Consider the following 15,031-nt stretch of genomic DNA (forward strand, 5'->3'; position numbering starts at 1 on the left):
TGATGACTTGATGGTTCAAGGATATGGAGGAGAGGAAAATAATAGGTGTTGAAATACTTGATTTCTCTGCAGCATTTGATATGATTGACCAGGACTTACTGTTTAAAAAATTGGAATATTATGTTTTTTCACAAACCGCATTGTTATGGATGGAAAGTTGTTTTTCTAAAGGAAAATTTTCAAAGGGAAGGGTCCCCACAAAACATGGAAACCAGAATGTGTGTGTGTGTGTGTGTGTGTGCGCGCGTGAGAAATTGAGAGAGGCAGAGAGACAGGCAAAAAGAAAACATATGATTGCCTATGCAATCATATCTTTGTGTAGGCTAGTTGACAATAATAGTATTCATAAAGGAGTTAAATAGGAGAGGAGAATGCTGCGAGTATGACAGGATGATGGCTGGACCAATCGAGTGCCCCGGGGTTTCCCATTGACAAATGTTCAGCATTTATAAAGATTTCTGATTGGCTCTAAAACAACGTGTAACACCATATTTGGAGAGATAGTGACATTTTCAGGGGATACCCGAGAAATGCTCGGAGGTGACGAGAGGATTTGAGAAAAGCAATGTTTATTTCCAGCAAAGTTTATTTACAGCAAGTGTACAGTAATTATAAAGTTGTTTATTTTTATGTTCTTCATAGAAAATGAGCCAAGGCCAATGAATCTGAGGTTTAAACAACAATAAATTACATAATTTTTCTTACAGTAAACATTAAAAACGGGTCCCACAGACCCGAACACCACACAAGGGTTAAATAAACTTACTGTGCAGAGATATACGCGAATAAACAAGGTTTTAGATGTGTTTAGATGCATCTTAATACAAAGTGCTTCAAATATGAGGCATTGTGTGTTTGTGTGTGCGTTTGCCCGTTGATCGCGTCTGACGGAAGCACAAAGAAAACATTAGCGTCTGTACATAACTTTTATTTACAGGCGAGAGTAAACAAGTAGATGTAATGTTTACAATCGTATCTTTTATAAGAATACCACAAAGCGCGTCAAATACGAGGCATCGTGTCTTTGTGTGTGCGTTTGGACATCGATCCCATCACACTGACGAAGCACACACACTGAGATAACTTTAGTCACGAGTAAACAAGTACATGTGATGTTTGCAAGCGCATCTTTTATAAGAATACCACAAAGCGCGTCGAATATGAGGCATCGTGTGTTTGTGTGTGCGTTTGGACATCGATCCCGTCACACTGACGAAGCACACACACTCACGTCTGTCTGGAGATAACTTTAGGCACCAGTAAAGAAGTAGATGTGATGTTTGCAATTGCATCTTTTATAATGATACCACAAAGCGCGTCAAATATGAGGCATCGTGTGTCTGTGTGTGCGTTTGGACGTCGATGGCGTCACTGCTTGAAGAAGCACACACACTCGGGTCTGGAGATAAGTTATCTCCAGACAGTCGCGAGTAAACAAGTAGATGTCATGTTTCCAGCACTCGGATTAAAACTCAACACATCAATGAATGACTGCAGAGACGTATAGTCTCTATTGACTGTGGGGTTGACTAATGCATATGGATGATCTCTGCTCTTCTCTTCAATGGAGCAGGGTGTGGCTCATTATAGATAATGAAGTAACAGGAGAAAGACGGTACATCTCCCTCTTCTAATACAGTTAACAACGAATTACAATATTTGTTTTCAATATTTCACTAACATTTTCCAAAAGCAGACATTCCAAGAATTATGTAGACATGTATCTTTTGTTTCTATGACAAGTATTCGTTAAGTTACAGTTAATTTTTCTGATGTGCGAGAAACAATGCGAGAGAGAGACGCAAGAGAGAGTGGCAACACTGTTATCGGAGCTCTGTCGAGTTCATCATCTAAATCCTTTTTTCCTACTATCTTGTTCCTATCTATATAATATAACTTACTAGTTCATCCTAGGAATACTTTAGCGTGACGATTATTCAACAGTATTTATAACTAAATCGATTAATCACTGGTAAACACTTAGTGTTAGCATATAGCCCGCTAGCTTCAACAAACGTGCCGGCTGAAGTTTGTTTACCGTTTCCTCACTGTTTGTTTACTGTAAATCTGCCTTCCTTCTCGATCTAATGGCGGACTCATCCGATGTATGTTTTTCAGACCTTTCCTCACCAGAGCGGGAAGCTGTGGAGGAGTTGTGTCCCGGCATTAGCACCAGGCGGTACAACGTGCCTCACATCACCCTGGCTCCTGACACCCGGAGACGTACGAGGCAGCCAGCGAGCGAGCACCGGTCTCGATGCAGCTTCACGGACCGCGTTCAGGCGAACAGAGACGCCATCGCCCAAAATGAAAACGGTAAGACTCCGCTTGTCATTGTAACCTGCACTGCTTGCCACATGTACACTTAAGCTTCTTCCGTCAGCACAGAGGGGTTTACATGTGTTAAGTGTATTGAAGTAGTAAGGCTGACGGAGAAGGTTGCAGAACTAGAAGCGCACATCCGAACGCTCGTTGAGGACAGTAAGACCGCTAATGCTAATGTTAATGTTTCAAACACTGTTTCGGGTGCGCCTACGGTAACGCGTAGTACACATAGCTCGGTTCCGGCAACTGATTTAACACGGCCGACTAACTGGGTGACTGTCAGGTGGCGTAGTCATATTCGATGCCCATCGAAGTCCCCCCTAGTAATTTCTAACAGATTCGACATTCTAAACAATACACCGGCTGAGACATCTGTTAAAGGTGCCCTTGTTATTGGAGACTCGATACTTAAGAACGTGAACATTGAGGCACCAGCCACCATAGTTGACTGTATACCGGGAGCCAGATCGTCAGACATTAGATCCAAACTTAAAGTACTGGCTAATGCTAAGCGTAAGTTTTCTAAAATTGTTATTCATGCCGGCGCAAATGACACCAGACTCCGCCAGTCAGAGATCACCAAAGATACTATTAAAGAGGTGTGTGAAATTGCAAAAACAATGTCAGATAATGTAATTTGCTCTGGTCCCCTCCCCGCCTACCGGGGTGATGAAACTTATAGCAGATTAGTGTCTCTTCACCACTGGATGTCAAAATGGTGCCCTCAGCATAACGTAGGGTTTATAGATAATTGGAAACACTTCAGGGGGAGACCTGACCTGCTAAAGAGAGATGGCTTCATCCGTCATCGGAAGGAAATGCTATACTCTCTAGAAATCTGACCAATACTCTAAATTCTAATACAGTTTGACTACCCAGGGCCCAGGTCAGGAAACAGATAGATCGGCTTACCCGTCCGTCTGTTAGCTGCCTTGATATGTCAAGATCACATATATCCCAGAACTTAGAGTCTATCTTACCAGAGTATCAACACATTTCAACTGTGTGCGTTCCTCGAACAAACGAATACAGAGCACCGTTTACCTCGTCTCGTACAAATCTTACTAACATAAAATTAGAAAACAATACGTTTACAGATGAACCTTGAATGTTAAAATTCGGCCTTCTTAACATTAGATCGCTTACCAATAAAGAACCCATTGTCAATGAAATAATTACTGACCAAAACTTAGATGCACTCTCTTTAACAGAAACCTGGCTTAAAGCAGACGATTACATTAGTTTAAACGAATCCACCCCACAAGACTACTATTATAAACATGAACCGCGTTTAAAGGGGAGAGGGGGTGGTGTAGCTACAATATACAATTTTTTTTTTAAAGTAAACCATAAATCCGAACTAAAATTTAATTAATTTGAAATAATGCTATTAAATATGGAAATAACTGATCGTAACCATAAACAGCTCTCTTTTGTCCTTGCTACAATCTATAGACCTCCGGGCCATCATGTAGATTTTCTTAAAGAAATATCAAATTTCCTGTCTGACCTCGTAGTCACTGTAGATAAAGCTCTTATCGTTGGTGACTTCAATATACATGTTGATAACCCAAAAGATACATTAGGATTAGCATTTATGGATATTCTAAATTCTCTCAATATTAGACAAAATGTGACAGGGCCCATGCATACTCATAGGCACACATTAGACTTAATTCTATCACTCAGGCTTAATATTAATGAAATCGAGATATCACCTCAGAGCGATGCAGTTTCAGACCATTGCCTTGTCTCATACACGGTACTTCTAGATATGATCACTCGATCCACAATACGCTACCGACTAGCCAGAACAATAATTTCCACCACTAAAGATAACTTTATTAGCACTCTTCCAGACCTGTCCCAAATGAAACATGTAGCAGATAACCCTGAAGATCTAGATATTGTAATAGAAAACCTGAACAGTATTTGTTCTAACACATTGGATGCCGTAGCTCCAATTCGAAAAAAGAGAATCAAAGAAAAAACGCCAGCTCCATGGTACGACCATCATACCGCTGCCCTTAAAAAGGCTGCTAGAAAAATGGAAAGAAATTATAGAAGCACAAAGTTAGAGGTATGGCGTGCAGCATGGAAAGAGAGTGTTAAACACTACAGACAGGCTATAAAAATCGCCAGATCTACGTATCTCAGCAATCTTATTAAAGAAAATCATAATAACCCTCGCTTCCTCTTTAGCACAGTTGCGAAACTGACTAGAAATAAAGAACAAACAGAACCCACTAATAAACTCCCACACAATAGTAACGACTTCATGAACTTCTTTACTAAGAAAATTATGATTATTAGGGAAAACATTGTAGGTACCCAAGCAGCCACCACTCTACCCAGTAATACATTTAACGCTTGCCTACCATACGAACATCTTGAGTCATTTAAACCTACTACAATAGATGAGCTATCTAAATTAGTAGCATCATCCAAATCATCGTCCTGTATATTGGACCCTGTTCCCACAAAATTACTCAAAGAGGTATTCCCTATAGTGTCTAACCCAGTACTAAATGTCTTTAACTCATCATTAGAATTAGGCTACGTTCCAACAGCTTTCAAACTAGCAGTTATTAGACCGCTCATTAAAAAACCAAACCTTGACCAGGGAGATCTAAATAACTTTAGACCAATCTCAAATCTCCCTTTTCTTTCCAAAATATTAGAAAAGGTAGTGGCAAGCCAGCTACGCACATTCTTAGCAAATAATAGTACGTATGAAAAGTTCCAATCAGGATTCAGGCCCCACCATAGCACAGAGACAGCGCTGCTTAGAGTTACAAATGACCTTCTCCTAACATCCGACCGTGGTGAAATATCACTCCTTATATTATTAGACCTTAGTGCAGCCTTTAACACAATAGATCACACAATCTTACTTAATAGGCTAGAAAACTATGTTGGCATCAGTGGTCAGGCGCTAGCTTGGTTCAGATCGTATCTAACCAATCGCTATCACTTTGTTTATGTAAATGAGGAGGAGTCACATCACTCCCTGGTTAAATACGGCGTACCGCAGGGATCAGTTTTAGGTCCTATCCTGTTCTCGTTACATATGTTACCTCTGGGAGATATTATCAGAAATCATAACATACAGATTCACTGCTATGCAGATGACACACAGCTTTACATCTCCTCGCATCCTAGGGAAACACAAAATTTTTCTAAGCTATCAGACTGCATCAGCGATATAAGTGACTAGATGTCACATAACTTTCTTATGCTAAACTCCAATAAGACAGAGATACTTGTTATCGAACCGAATCGCTACAAATATAATATGACAGATTACAAGTTGCCCATAGATGGCTGCACTGTGGTGCCAACCTCCACGGTTAAGAATTTAGGTGTGATGTTCGACAGCAGTTTATCCTTTGACAGCCATATCTCCTATGTCTGCCGCACAGCATTCTTCCACCTTAGAAATATCTCAAAAATACGCCATATGTTATCTGCATCAGATGCAGAGAAGCTTATCCACGCTTTTATGACCTCTAGAATAGACTATTGTAACTCGTTACTCGGAGGATGCCATGCAAAACAGGTCAACAAGCTTCAGCTAGTTCAAAACGCTTCTGCAAGAGTCCTTACTCGAACTAAGAAGTATGACCGCATAAGCCCAATTCTGGCATCTTTACACTGGCTACCAGTTAAATATCGTATACAATTTAAAATATTACTAATCACCTACAAAGCCTTAAATGGCCTAGCACCCTCATATCTTAGAGAATTATTATCAGAATACAATCCATCATGTGCATTGCGGTCACAAAATTCTGGCCTCTTAATTATCCCTAAAATATCAAAAGTGTCTAAAGGTGGCAGATCCTTTTCCTACTTAGCCCCTAAGCTATGGAATGATTTACCAACCGACGTCCGAAAATCAGAGACAGTAGATAACTTTAAATCTAGACTTAAAACTTTTCTCTTTAACAAGGCTTTCAAATAGTTGTTTTAACAATGGTACTTATCTCCTAATAGCTAGCTTGTACAACCTAATAAATAAATAAATTAATGAATAAATTAAAACCTTTTTTTTCGTCAACACTTCAAAGCATGGTAAATCTCATTTATACTCTTTAGTAATATGCTGAAACTTTGAATTGGTTTTCAATTGAGTCTTAACTGCCAAATATGGCCGGCTTGCAATTTTGGCCTTTTCCCATGACCTTAAAATAGTATGTCATACAGAACCGTTTGCCACTGTACGTTAATATTAACGACGGCATTGGGGCCTCTGACCTTAGTCAAAGAGTTCTGTTTCCGTTTCTAAAATCATCAACTATATGTAATACACTTAACCAGCAATAGTTAGCCTGTCCGGAACCGAGCTGACTAAAACCACATTACTGTGTGACACTTGTTTTCTATGTGAACGGCCCCTACGCTAATAAGATTTTGTTTCTCTCTCCCTGTCTCGTCCTTGATCCCGAGGACGAGACAAACAGATCCAGTTCCGGTACATGTGAAAGTCGGCACACAACTGATCTACTAGCTGTTCTTCAACGTGATGTCCAGCTGATGCCTGACCAAAGACCACCGGCAGAACCCGCTTAATCTCCACTTAATCTCCGCTTAATCTCCTTCCGTTTCAATGTGTATATATATATATATATATACCTCCCAAGGGTTTTTTCCTCCTATGACTTTTTTTACTTCCCCGGCTAAAATTCCGGGGTTTTTTTCTCCTCGGGGGTTTTTCAACCCGGGGAGGCAGCCTTTTTGGGCTTAACTTCTATACGTTACATTAGTAATACGTTTGCTTATAATGTTGATTTATAGCCGTAGCAAATTTAACTGCTTGTGCTATCGTTTATTATGTTGTGCTATCTGTCGATTTTCTGTGCTTTTCACTGCATCTATTATGTAAAGCTGCTTTGATACAATTACCAAATTGTGAAAAGCGCTATATAAATAAAATTGAATTGAATTTCTGAAAGGACTTCACTGAGGGAGAGAGAACAAAACATGCATCATGTTTATTTTCTTAATTTTGCGAAAAGCACAACATTCTGTTTTTATTGGGAGTGGACAGAAAAAAACTAGACATTTTAACGTTGTAAATTATGTATAAATAATATCTGTATGTCCAAAATCAGCAGAGTTATCTAAGTCTCTTTGCGGAGTGATTGAAAAATGAAGAGTTTTGCCTGCGCCGCCATCGACCCCAGAGTGTTAAGAAAATGCAATAGAACACAAATAGGTCTTTAATTTATTTTTAAAAACCTCTAAAGACTGTGGCGACCTCAGATAGTCAGGGAGGGAATTCCACAGTCGAGGCGCAGCCACTTGGAAAGCCCTATCTCCCATAGTGCGGAGTTTGCATTTCAACAGTGTCAAAGGCTGCTGAGAGGTCCAAGAGCAGAAGAAGAGATGTAAAGCCCTGGTTTGTGACCCGACCAGAGCTGTCTCCGTACTATGGTACAGAAACCAGACTGGAATTTTTCATATAGACTATGTGAACGAAGGTGATTGTGGATTTGAGTGTTGACACCTTTTTCAATGACTTTTGAAGGAAGGTTAGAGATGGGCCGATAATATGATAAAACATATATTTCTTAAGCCAAGGGTTAATAAGTGCAATTTTCACAGAGAGCGCAACATGGCCAGTTTAGGATGGTGGTGATAAGAGGGCTTTAGAGGGTCGTATTTGATTTAATAAGGGAAGTGGGAAATGGATCCAGTGAGCACGTTGAGCACCTCTCAAGAATCCTCCCAGTCGCCTTCTGTCTATGCAGCACACCAGTGTACCAAGGAGCAGAGCATGTAAATGTTACAGTTCGTGTCTTAAGGGGCACATGTGCATCAAGTATCTGTTTTAGTCCAACATTGGACGGACAAGATCAGTGAGTGATGGACGGACAAGATCAGATTTTGTAAGTCATAAGACAGGTGTTCAGGGTTAATTTCTTGTGATTTGCAAAAGCTTATTGAATGAAGACTGGGAAATCTAATGAAATGGCATTATGATCAGATATGCCTAAATCATGAACATTATTAACAGGAAAATTCGTTATAATGAGGTCTAATTTATGTCCTTTAGTATGAGTTGGTACTGTCACCAGTTAAAAATGTATTAATAAATTTAAATCTCTAAGAATTCCCACAATGTTTGATGTGGTACACACTGACAGAAGTAGTTCATAAATAAAGCATGAATGTGGTTTAGGTGGGCAGTATATGAGGATAGTTGTAAGGGGAATGTTTTTTTCACATGTAAAAGCCAAGCATTCAAATGATGACAACTTTTGCAAAGTCAGTGCAGACATGTGCAAATCAGAGCGATAAATAACTGCCAAACCCCCTCCATGTCCATTACCCCTAGCTTTTTCCAAATATGAGTAGCCAGGGGGACATGCTTCATTTAGTGCAGAATACACTTCTGATTCATGCCAGGTCCCAGTGAGGCACATAATGTCTTAAAGACACAAAGTTCTGATCAAATATATAGTTGTGGATAAAAGATGCCTTATTGGTAAGTGATTGACAGTTTAACAGTTAAATTTTTATCATTAAAGATGGAGTACACTTTACCAAAGAGCGCAGAACAGTAAAGTCCACTCCGCGTTCCCCAAGGCACGCAGTACATGGTTCCTCCAGCAGGGGGCCTCGGTGTGGGTGGATACAGTTTTTTAGACCTGAGCCAATGGTGCTCTGATGACGTGTCCGATAATGTAATTGGTGTGCGCCAGCACTAGCAGCTGTCCACAGCTCGGAATTGAGCTCTCGGTAGTGGTCTCAGAGTAAACGAGGCGTCGACGTGACCCTCTATGAACGTAGCGGGGTCGGCGAAGAATGCCTAGTTGCTTGAGAGAAGAGATGTTTGATGGAGTGAGGCAAGTGTTAAGTTCCAAGAGTTGGTTCGGCAGGTACAGGAGCATAGTGGATATCGAAGTTGTTGTAATGCTACAACTGGCAGCTATCCATGGATCCGGCAAACGTGGATGAGGGCTGACTATGTACACCAGGATAAATGACAGTGCCTGTATTAACACAAAGGACAAATGTGTCATAGTTCGGAAATAAGGAGAGCCCATATGGACTTTAAAAGATTTTGTTCCAGGACAGTATCAGATGATAGCAACCGATTAGCCTAGCCACGGACCTGGGCAGCATCAGCCAATTACGTTACTGTATTATGACTGTCTGAGGGTTTATACCATCAATATGTTCAAATTAATGAAGCCAGTCCGGATGACAACATCTCAAAGCGATGAATAACTCCAAATCGCTCAGCACTCCAGTAGTTGTGGCAGCTTCAGGTAAGAAACATCCAGGTCTAGATGTTTTAATATCCAAACAAAGCTGAGCAAAAAGGGCTTAATTTTGCTATCAGTAAAACTATCACTAAAACAGCTAAAAAAATTGTAAAAAGCAGTTTTTAGAAGGATGAGAAGCGGCGAACACACAACGCCAGCGTCCTCTTATGACCTCCTCCCGATCACTGACTCCACAAACACAAATCACTCCTCTTTATTCTTGGTCCTAAATAAAGTATGACTCAAAGGATGAAAAGTCAGCTGCTTAATTTTTTAATTGGGCAAGCTAAACTCTCTATTTATTTAGGAGAAATAAGATAAATGGTAGTGGTGGACAAGATGTGATTATTGTTTTTAAAAATATGGTGAAGGCAAGAGTTGTGATTGATTTTAAGTATTTTCAAATGATGAATGTTTATGAAAGTTTTTTGCATTAATTGTGTTATAATGAAGCACTTTGTGCAATTGTAGATGAAGTGTTGGTCTTTACCTGGTTGCAATAAGCTTGTGGTCTTATTACCCTTTTCTGTTTCCTTAAAATTGTTTAACATGGTTTCTTTTTTACCTTTTTTTGTAGCTTACATTTGATTGAATAAAGTGAGTTTTGAAATAAAAAAAATTAAAAAAAACTCTCTCTCTATCTCGCTTTTTAATAACTTAATTAATAACTGCATTAGAATGCTATCAGTGGCTCAAGCCTCCAGTGCCAGCTTTAAAATGACGTTTTGGAACAGGCAAAAGAGCCATTGGATGAGATGCGGAAGAAATAGTCCTACTCACAATAGCGATTTAAGTACAAAAACCGTGGGGATCCCTTTAAATATATCACGTGATCGATGTCTTGAGGTTTGGTAAATGTAGTATAAGCGGAATAATTGACTCATTGGATCGTATTGAAAAACATTATTTTATTATTTTTCTAATAATTAATTGGCCTGTCGTCAATTATTTCTTACTTACACTGCACGCTCCGTGCCTGAGCCCAAGTGGGCTCGAGCCCACCTCTGCAAGCCGGCCAGGGCGTGATTAAACTGTCTAGTCAAACAAACCAGGCTTAGGAGGTCAAACGCCTGGGTGTTGTTTGGTTTGGATAGTGTGAGTGTGCCCTTAATTACACAGCATTTATGATCAATTAATATATTTTATAAAATGACATAAAACTAGCCCACCCCTTGCATCACCTCACTCCCCCCAAGGGTGCCCAGCCTCCCAGTTTGAGAACTATTGGTCTAAAACAAGAAGTTATTATACCTCTACAGGCACAAAGACCCCCTGCCACCTGTAGAGAATAGCCTGGCTCTGAGCTGGACCTTTGAGCAGCCTCAAAACCACAACAGAGTCTTCATTGGGCACTAAACACCAAACTGATGCCAAGCTGTCCCTGAGAGACTGATACATGGCCAGTGCTGGATGATCTCCCCCTAATCATTGAAAACATAAGTTTTGTCAAAAGCAGAAACAACTTGTTACTGTCAAATGTAATTTCTGTGCAATTTCTCACTCATTCCAAAAGCTGTGCCTGAACGGGTCTCCCATTCCACACTGACGGCTGATTCCAGCCCATTACTGCGAGACACAGTCAAAAACACACTTCCAGTGTGTTCTTCTACTGTCATTTTGTCAAGAGTCCTGAAAAAGAGGCAGTAATTATGTATAGGAGGTTCATTGTGATTACAATATGTTGGCATTTTGTTTAAAAACAAAATGTGCATGCACTGTATGTACCTGTTAAATGATGGCGATATTCTGAAGAGTCCTAGGGGAGCCTGGTTTTGCAGTACTGTAATCGAAGTCTGTAGTGATTGTCCTAACCGAGCACCTCCAGTAGGGTTCCACAGAGTTACTGTGAATGTCTCATTCATCTCAGGTTCTGCATCCAGAACAGCCCAGATCTCCAAAGTCTAGAATAATAAAAAAAAAAAACCAATAACACAATGGAGAGCTTGCTATTTGGCAAACCAATGGGTAAAATAAGCAATTTCACAACTTAGCAATAGTGAGTGCTTCACTATGCCCATTACAGTATTACATAAATTAAGATCATACCTTAAATCTGACTCCATCCTCAAGCACCACAAAGCCATAGGAAGGTGTGAGATCATCAGTGTAGAGGGATCCATTGGCATCAGTAATGATGAATTGGACTGTTACAGTGCCAAATATGCCCTGAGGAGGGTCTCGTATAATGTAAAGGGTAGCAACACTCTCCCCCAGACCTGATACAGAGGTTTGCTATCTAAATAGTAAATTGTCACTATTGTTGAAGGATATGATTCCATGGCAATCATCATTGGAAAGAACAGTCACAGAAGCTATGAAAAGAAATAATAAATATAGGATAGTTAAAATTGTTAGGTACAATTTCAAAGTCAATTTAAAATATAAATATTTTAAATAAATGTTGTATGTTATGCAGCCTGACAGACCTGTAGTGTTTTCTCCCAGTTCCAGCCCTGCCGATGGGCTTGCTAGGATTAGCTGGAACGTTTCATCCCCTTCAGGAATGGTATCATCCAAAATCTCCACTTCAATATACTTGTGCTGTTCTCCATCCTCAAAGTGGATTATCTGCATCAAAGTCATGTTTATTGAAAAATTATAATTTGCAATAAATGAGATTTAGAACACAAAAAAAATGTGACTCACCGATTGGGTGGTATTAAAATCCAGACCCAACTGAGCTTCAATATTCTGGGCATAGAAGAACAAAGAGACATTTCCATATGTCCCAGCATCTCGATAGGCCACCAGTGTTAAAACTCCAATAGTCTCATTAACAAAATAGCTGAGGAAGAAAAAATTATTTCCAGAAAATTATTAATGGACATTCTAAAATATGCAGTGGTTTACATGTAGGACAATGAGCTTATGATGATCATACTTAACGTTTTGCCAGCCAACAATCCCTTGGATTCCATCATTAGGATCAATGCTAATCTCCGCAATGAGGCCTTCAGTATCTGTATAGACATTCACATCATCAATCATCAGAAAAAATTGAAAATGTTGGGCTCTGTTTATACTGGTGGTGTAAAATGTTTTTTTTTTATTTAAGTAGGAATATTACTCAACTTTATTACTTCGGTAGTTTTTTTCTTGATTTGAACCAACTACATTGACTTAGTACTGATTTTACGCAAGGAAATCATGTTGTCTTTGAGCTGTCAGACCAATATTGCACACACAAAGAATGTTGAGAAATTGTCAAACAATAGTTTATAGCACACCATTCTATAGGTTCTAAGTATACAAATGTATCACTGGCAACACAAAGCACTACATCATGTCCAGCACAGATGTGAGTATTAAAAATATAAAAAATATTATGTCAACAGGTTCCAAGCAATTTGTTTAAGTAATCTCATCAAACGATAATGTAGTTCATTTTAAAAAAGAAGTTTAAGTAAACTCAACAAACCTTAGTAGAGTCAACAAATAAAATTGAGTTAATTTGTACATAAAATTTGTATTAATGATAACAAACATTTTAAATAATGCCATTTTATAAACTTCACCCTGTTAATTAGGATTTAATAAGTCCATAACACAGAATCAATCAATCACAGTGCAGCTGCTCAATACAACTCATCAAATAAACCTTTTTTAATACAGTTAATCCTACTTTTGGATACATCTATACTGATGCGATCTAACTCCGCCACTGACTGTAGTAAGTGACTGTAGCTTTCAGCCAGGAGATGATGTCATCAGGTGGAGTCCAACTTTCACAGGGTGTTTTCACCCTGAACCACAACACCCTCCAGTTGGCGGGTCTGCAGTGGTGGCCAGTCACTGCCCATCTCCTCCTGGCCCCCAGCTCAACTCCTCCCTCCTACTCCAGAGCCAGCACGATGCTCTTTCTGCTGCCTCACCCAATTTACGGACAGATGCCTTCCTCTCCCTTCCTGCTATACCCAGAACTGTGAGCGACTTCCACACAGATTGTGCCGGGAACCCCTACACCAGACCTTAACCGGGAATAGCCAGGTCTGCCACCCTTTGGCCCTGCACTGCACAACAAGGTCCTGATACTTGGTGGCTTTTCATTCATAGGCCTCCTCAAACCCATCTTCCCATGGGACCGTCAGTTCAATCATATTTATCTTCCTTGCCTCTTCAGACCATAAGACCATGTCCGGCCTCAGCGGTGTCTGCACAACCTGGGGGAAGACTAGTCTCCTTCCCAGGTCCACCCTCATCTCCCAGGATTGTGCTGCTTGCAAGATGCTCTTTTTAGTCTTCTTGGGGGCTGATGGTTTTTCCCCTTCCCTGATGAACTGAATGGATCTCGCCTGCCACTGGGCTGGCGCTTTTTCTGCCTTTCCCGCTCCAAGATGTCAGCCAGTGGACTAAGAACCTTGTCATGGCGTCACCTGTATTTTTCTTGGCTAAGAGCTGTCTTGCATCCTGCCTGTATGTGCGCCATTGTTCCCCTCCCTCTGCATAACCTACACAATGGGTCCTCCCTAATTCCCCATCTGTGGAGGTTTGTTGGTGATGGAAGAGTGTTGTACACTGAACGGAATTCAAATGTAGCGATTCAGCGGGAGGAGGGGAATAACGTTATTTAAAACACTATGAACCTCTGCCCGAAACACTACGTTTATTTAAGGGAATTTAGGGGAATTCCCAGATTTAACTCAAAGGGAAATAATAAGTACAATTAACGGCAATTAATTATACAAATTAATAAGATTTTGACTGATTTAGCAGAATAATAATAACAATTAATTTATGCCTTCGTTCAGCGAATATACTCATAATTGTACATTAAGAAGTTAAATCCTTGGCCTTTAGAAAATAACTTTTTAACTGCTATACAGTATTGTTAAGCATGTAGCTTTTAGATCTTTCGGCAGATAAATTGACTTCATGTTAGGACGTTGGTTTGATTGGTTGCTTTGTTTCTGTGTTTTCATTGTCTGTTTTTATGTTTTACAGCTCTGCTCATGCGCGTCTGTCATTTGGGTTCTTCATCATCGTGATTTCTTACACCTGCGTCAACGCACCTGTTAATTATTTACCCCTCGTTTGGTTGCTATATTAGTGCCCTTAGCCTTTTGTTCCCTGCGAGTTCGTCATTGTATGTGCCTTGTCATATCTCTTGTCTTGTCTAGTCGGTCTAGTTCCCAGTATTATATTACTCTAGTAATCCGTTTATTTTGTTATTTTATTAACTTCAAAGTCTAGTTATTATTCATACTTCAAGTTTATTTCTTTAGTTATTTTCCGTATTTTACCTGCGCTCTCTGTTGTCACCATCTGCCAGGTCACCCAATACTCTGCCATCTCTGAGTGGTTGTCATCTCACTCTCCGCTGCAGCTTCGGCTGCTGTGCTGCCAGAGGCGCTGTCCAGTGTACCCACGCAGGGTCTGTGGCCGCGGTCCAGCTCGCCCAGTTAAATTCTCCGTGGCAGTTCTATTGTTCACCC

General features: G+C 40.1%; 1 protein-coding gene across 1 annotated transcript in view; it reads right to left on the reverse strand.

The window, feature by feature from the left end:
- Positions 1-15,031, reverse strand: part of adgrv1 (adhesion G protein-coupled receptor V1) — a 1,080,612-nt gene that overhangs the window by 676,775 nt on the left and 388,806 nt on the right. The window contains 7 exon segments of the mRNA XM_073861135.1: positions 10,851-11,020; positions 11,101-11,228; positions 11,325-11,500; positions 11,646-11,911; positions 12,026-12,167; positions 12,246-12,384; positions 12,481-12,559. Coding sequence (XP_073717236.1) covers positions 10,851-11,020; positions 11,101-11,228; positions 11,325-11,500; positions 11,646-11,911; positions 12,026-12,167; positions 12,246-12,384; positions 12,481-12,559 — 1,100 coding nt within the window.

The sequence above is a fragment of the Misgurnus anguillicaudatus genome, chromosome 22 (genome assembly GCF_027580225.2).
Source record: "Misgurnus anguillicaudatus chromosome 22, ASM2758022v2, whole genome shotgun sequence".
Classification (NCBI taxonomy): Eukaryota; Metazoa; Chordata; class Actinopteri; order Cypriniformes; family Cobitidae; genus Misgurnus; species Misgurnus anguillicaudatus.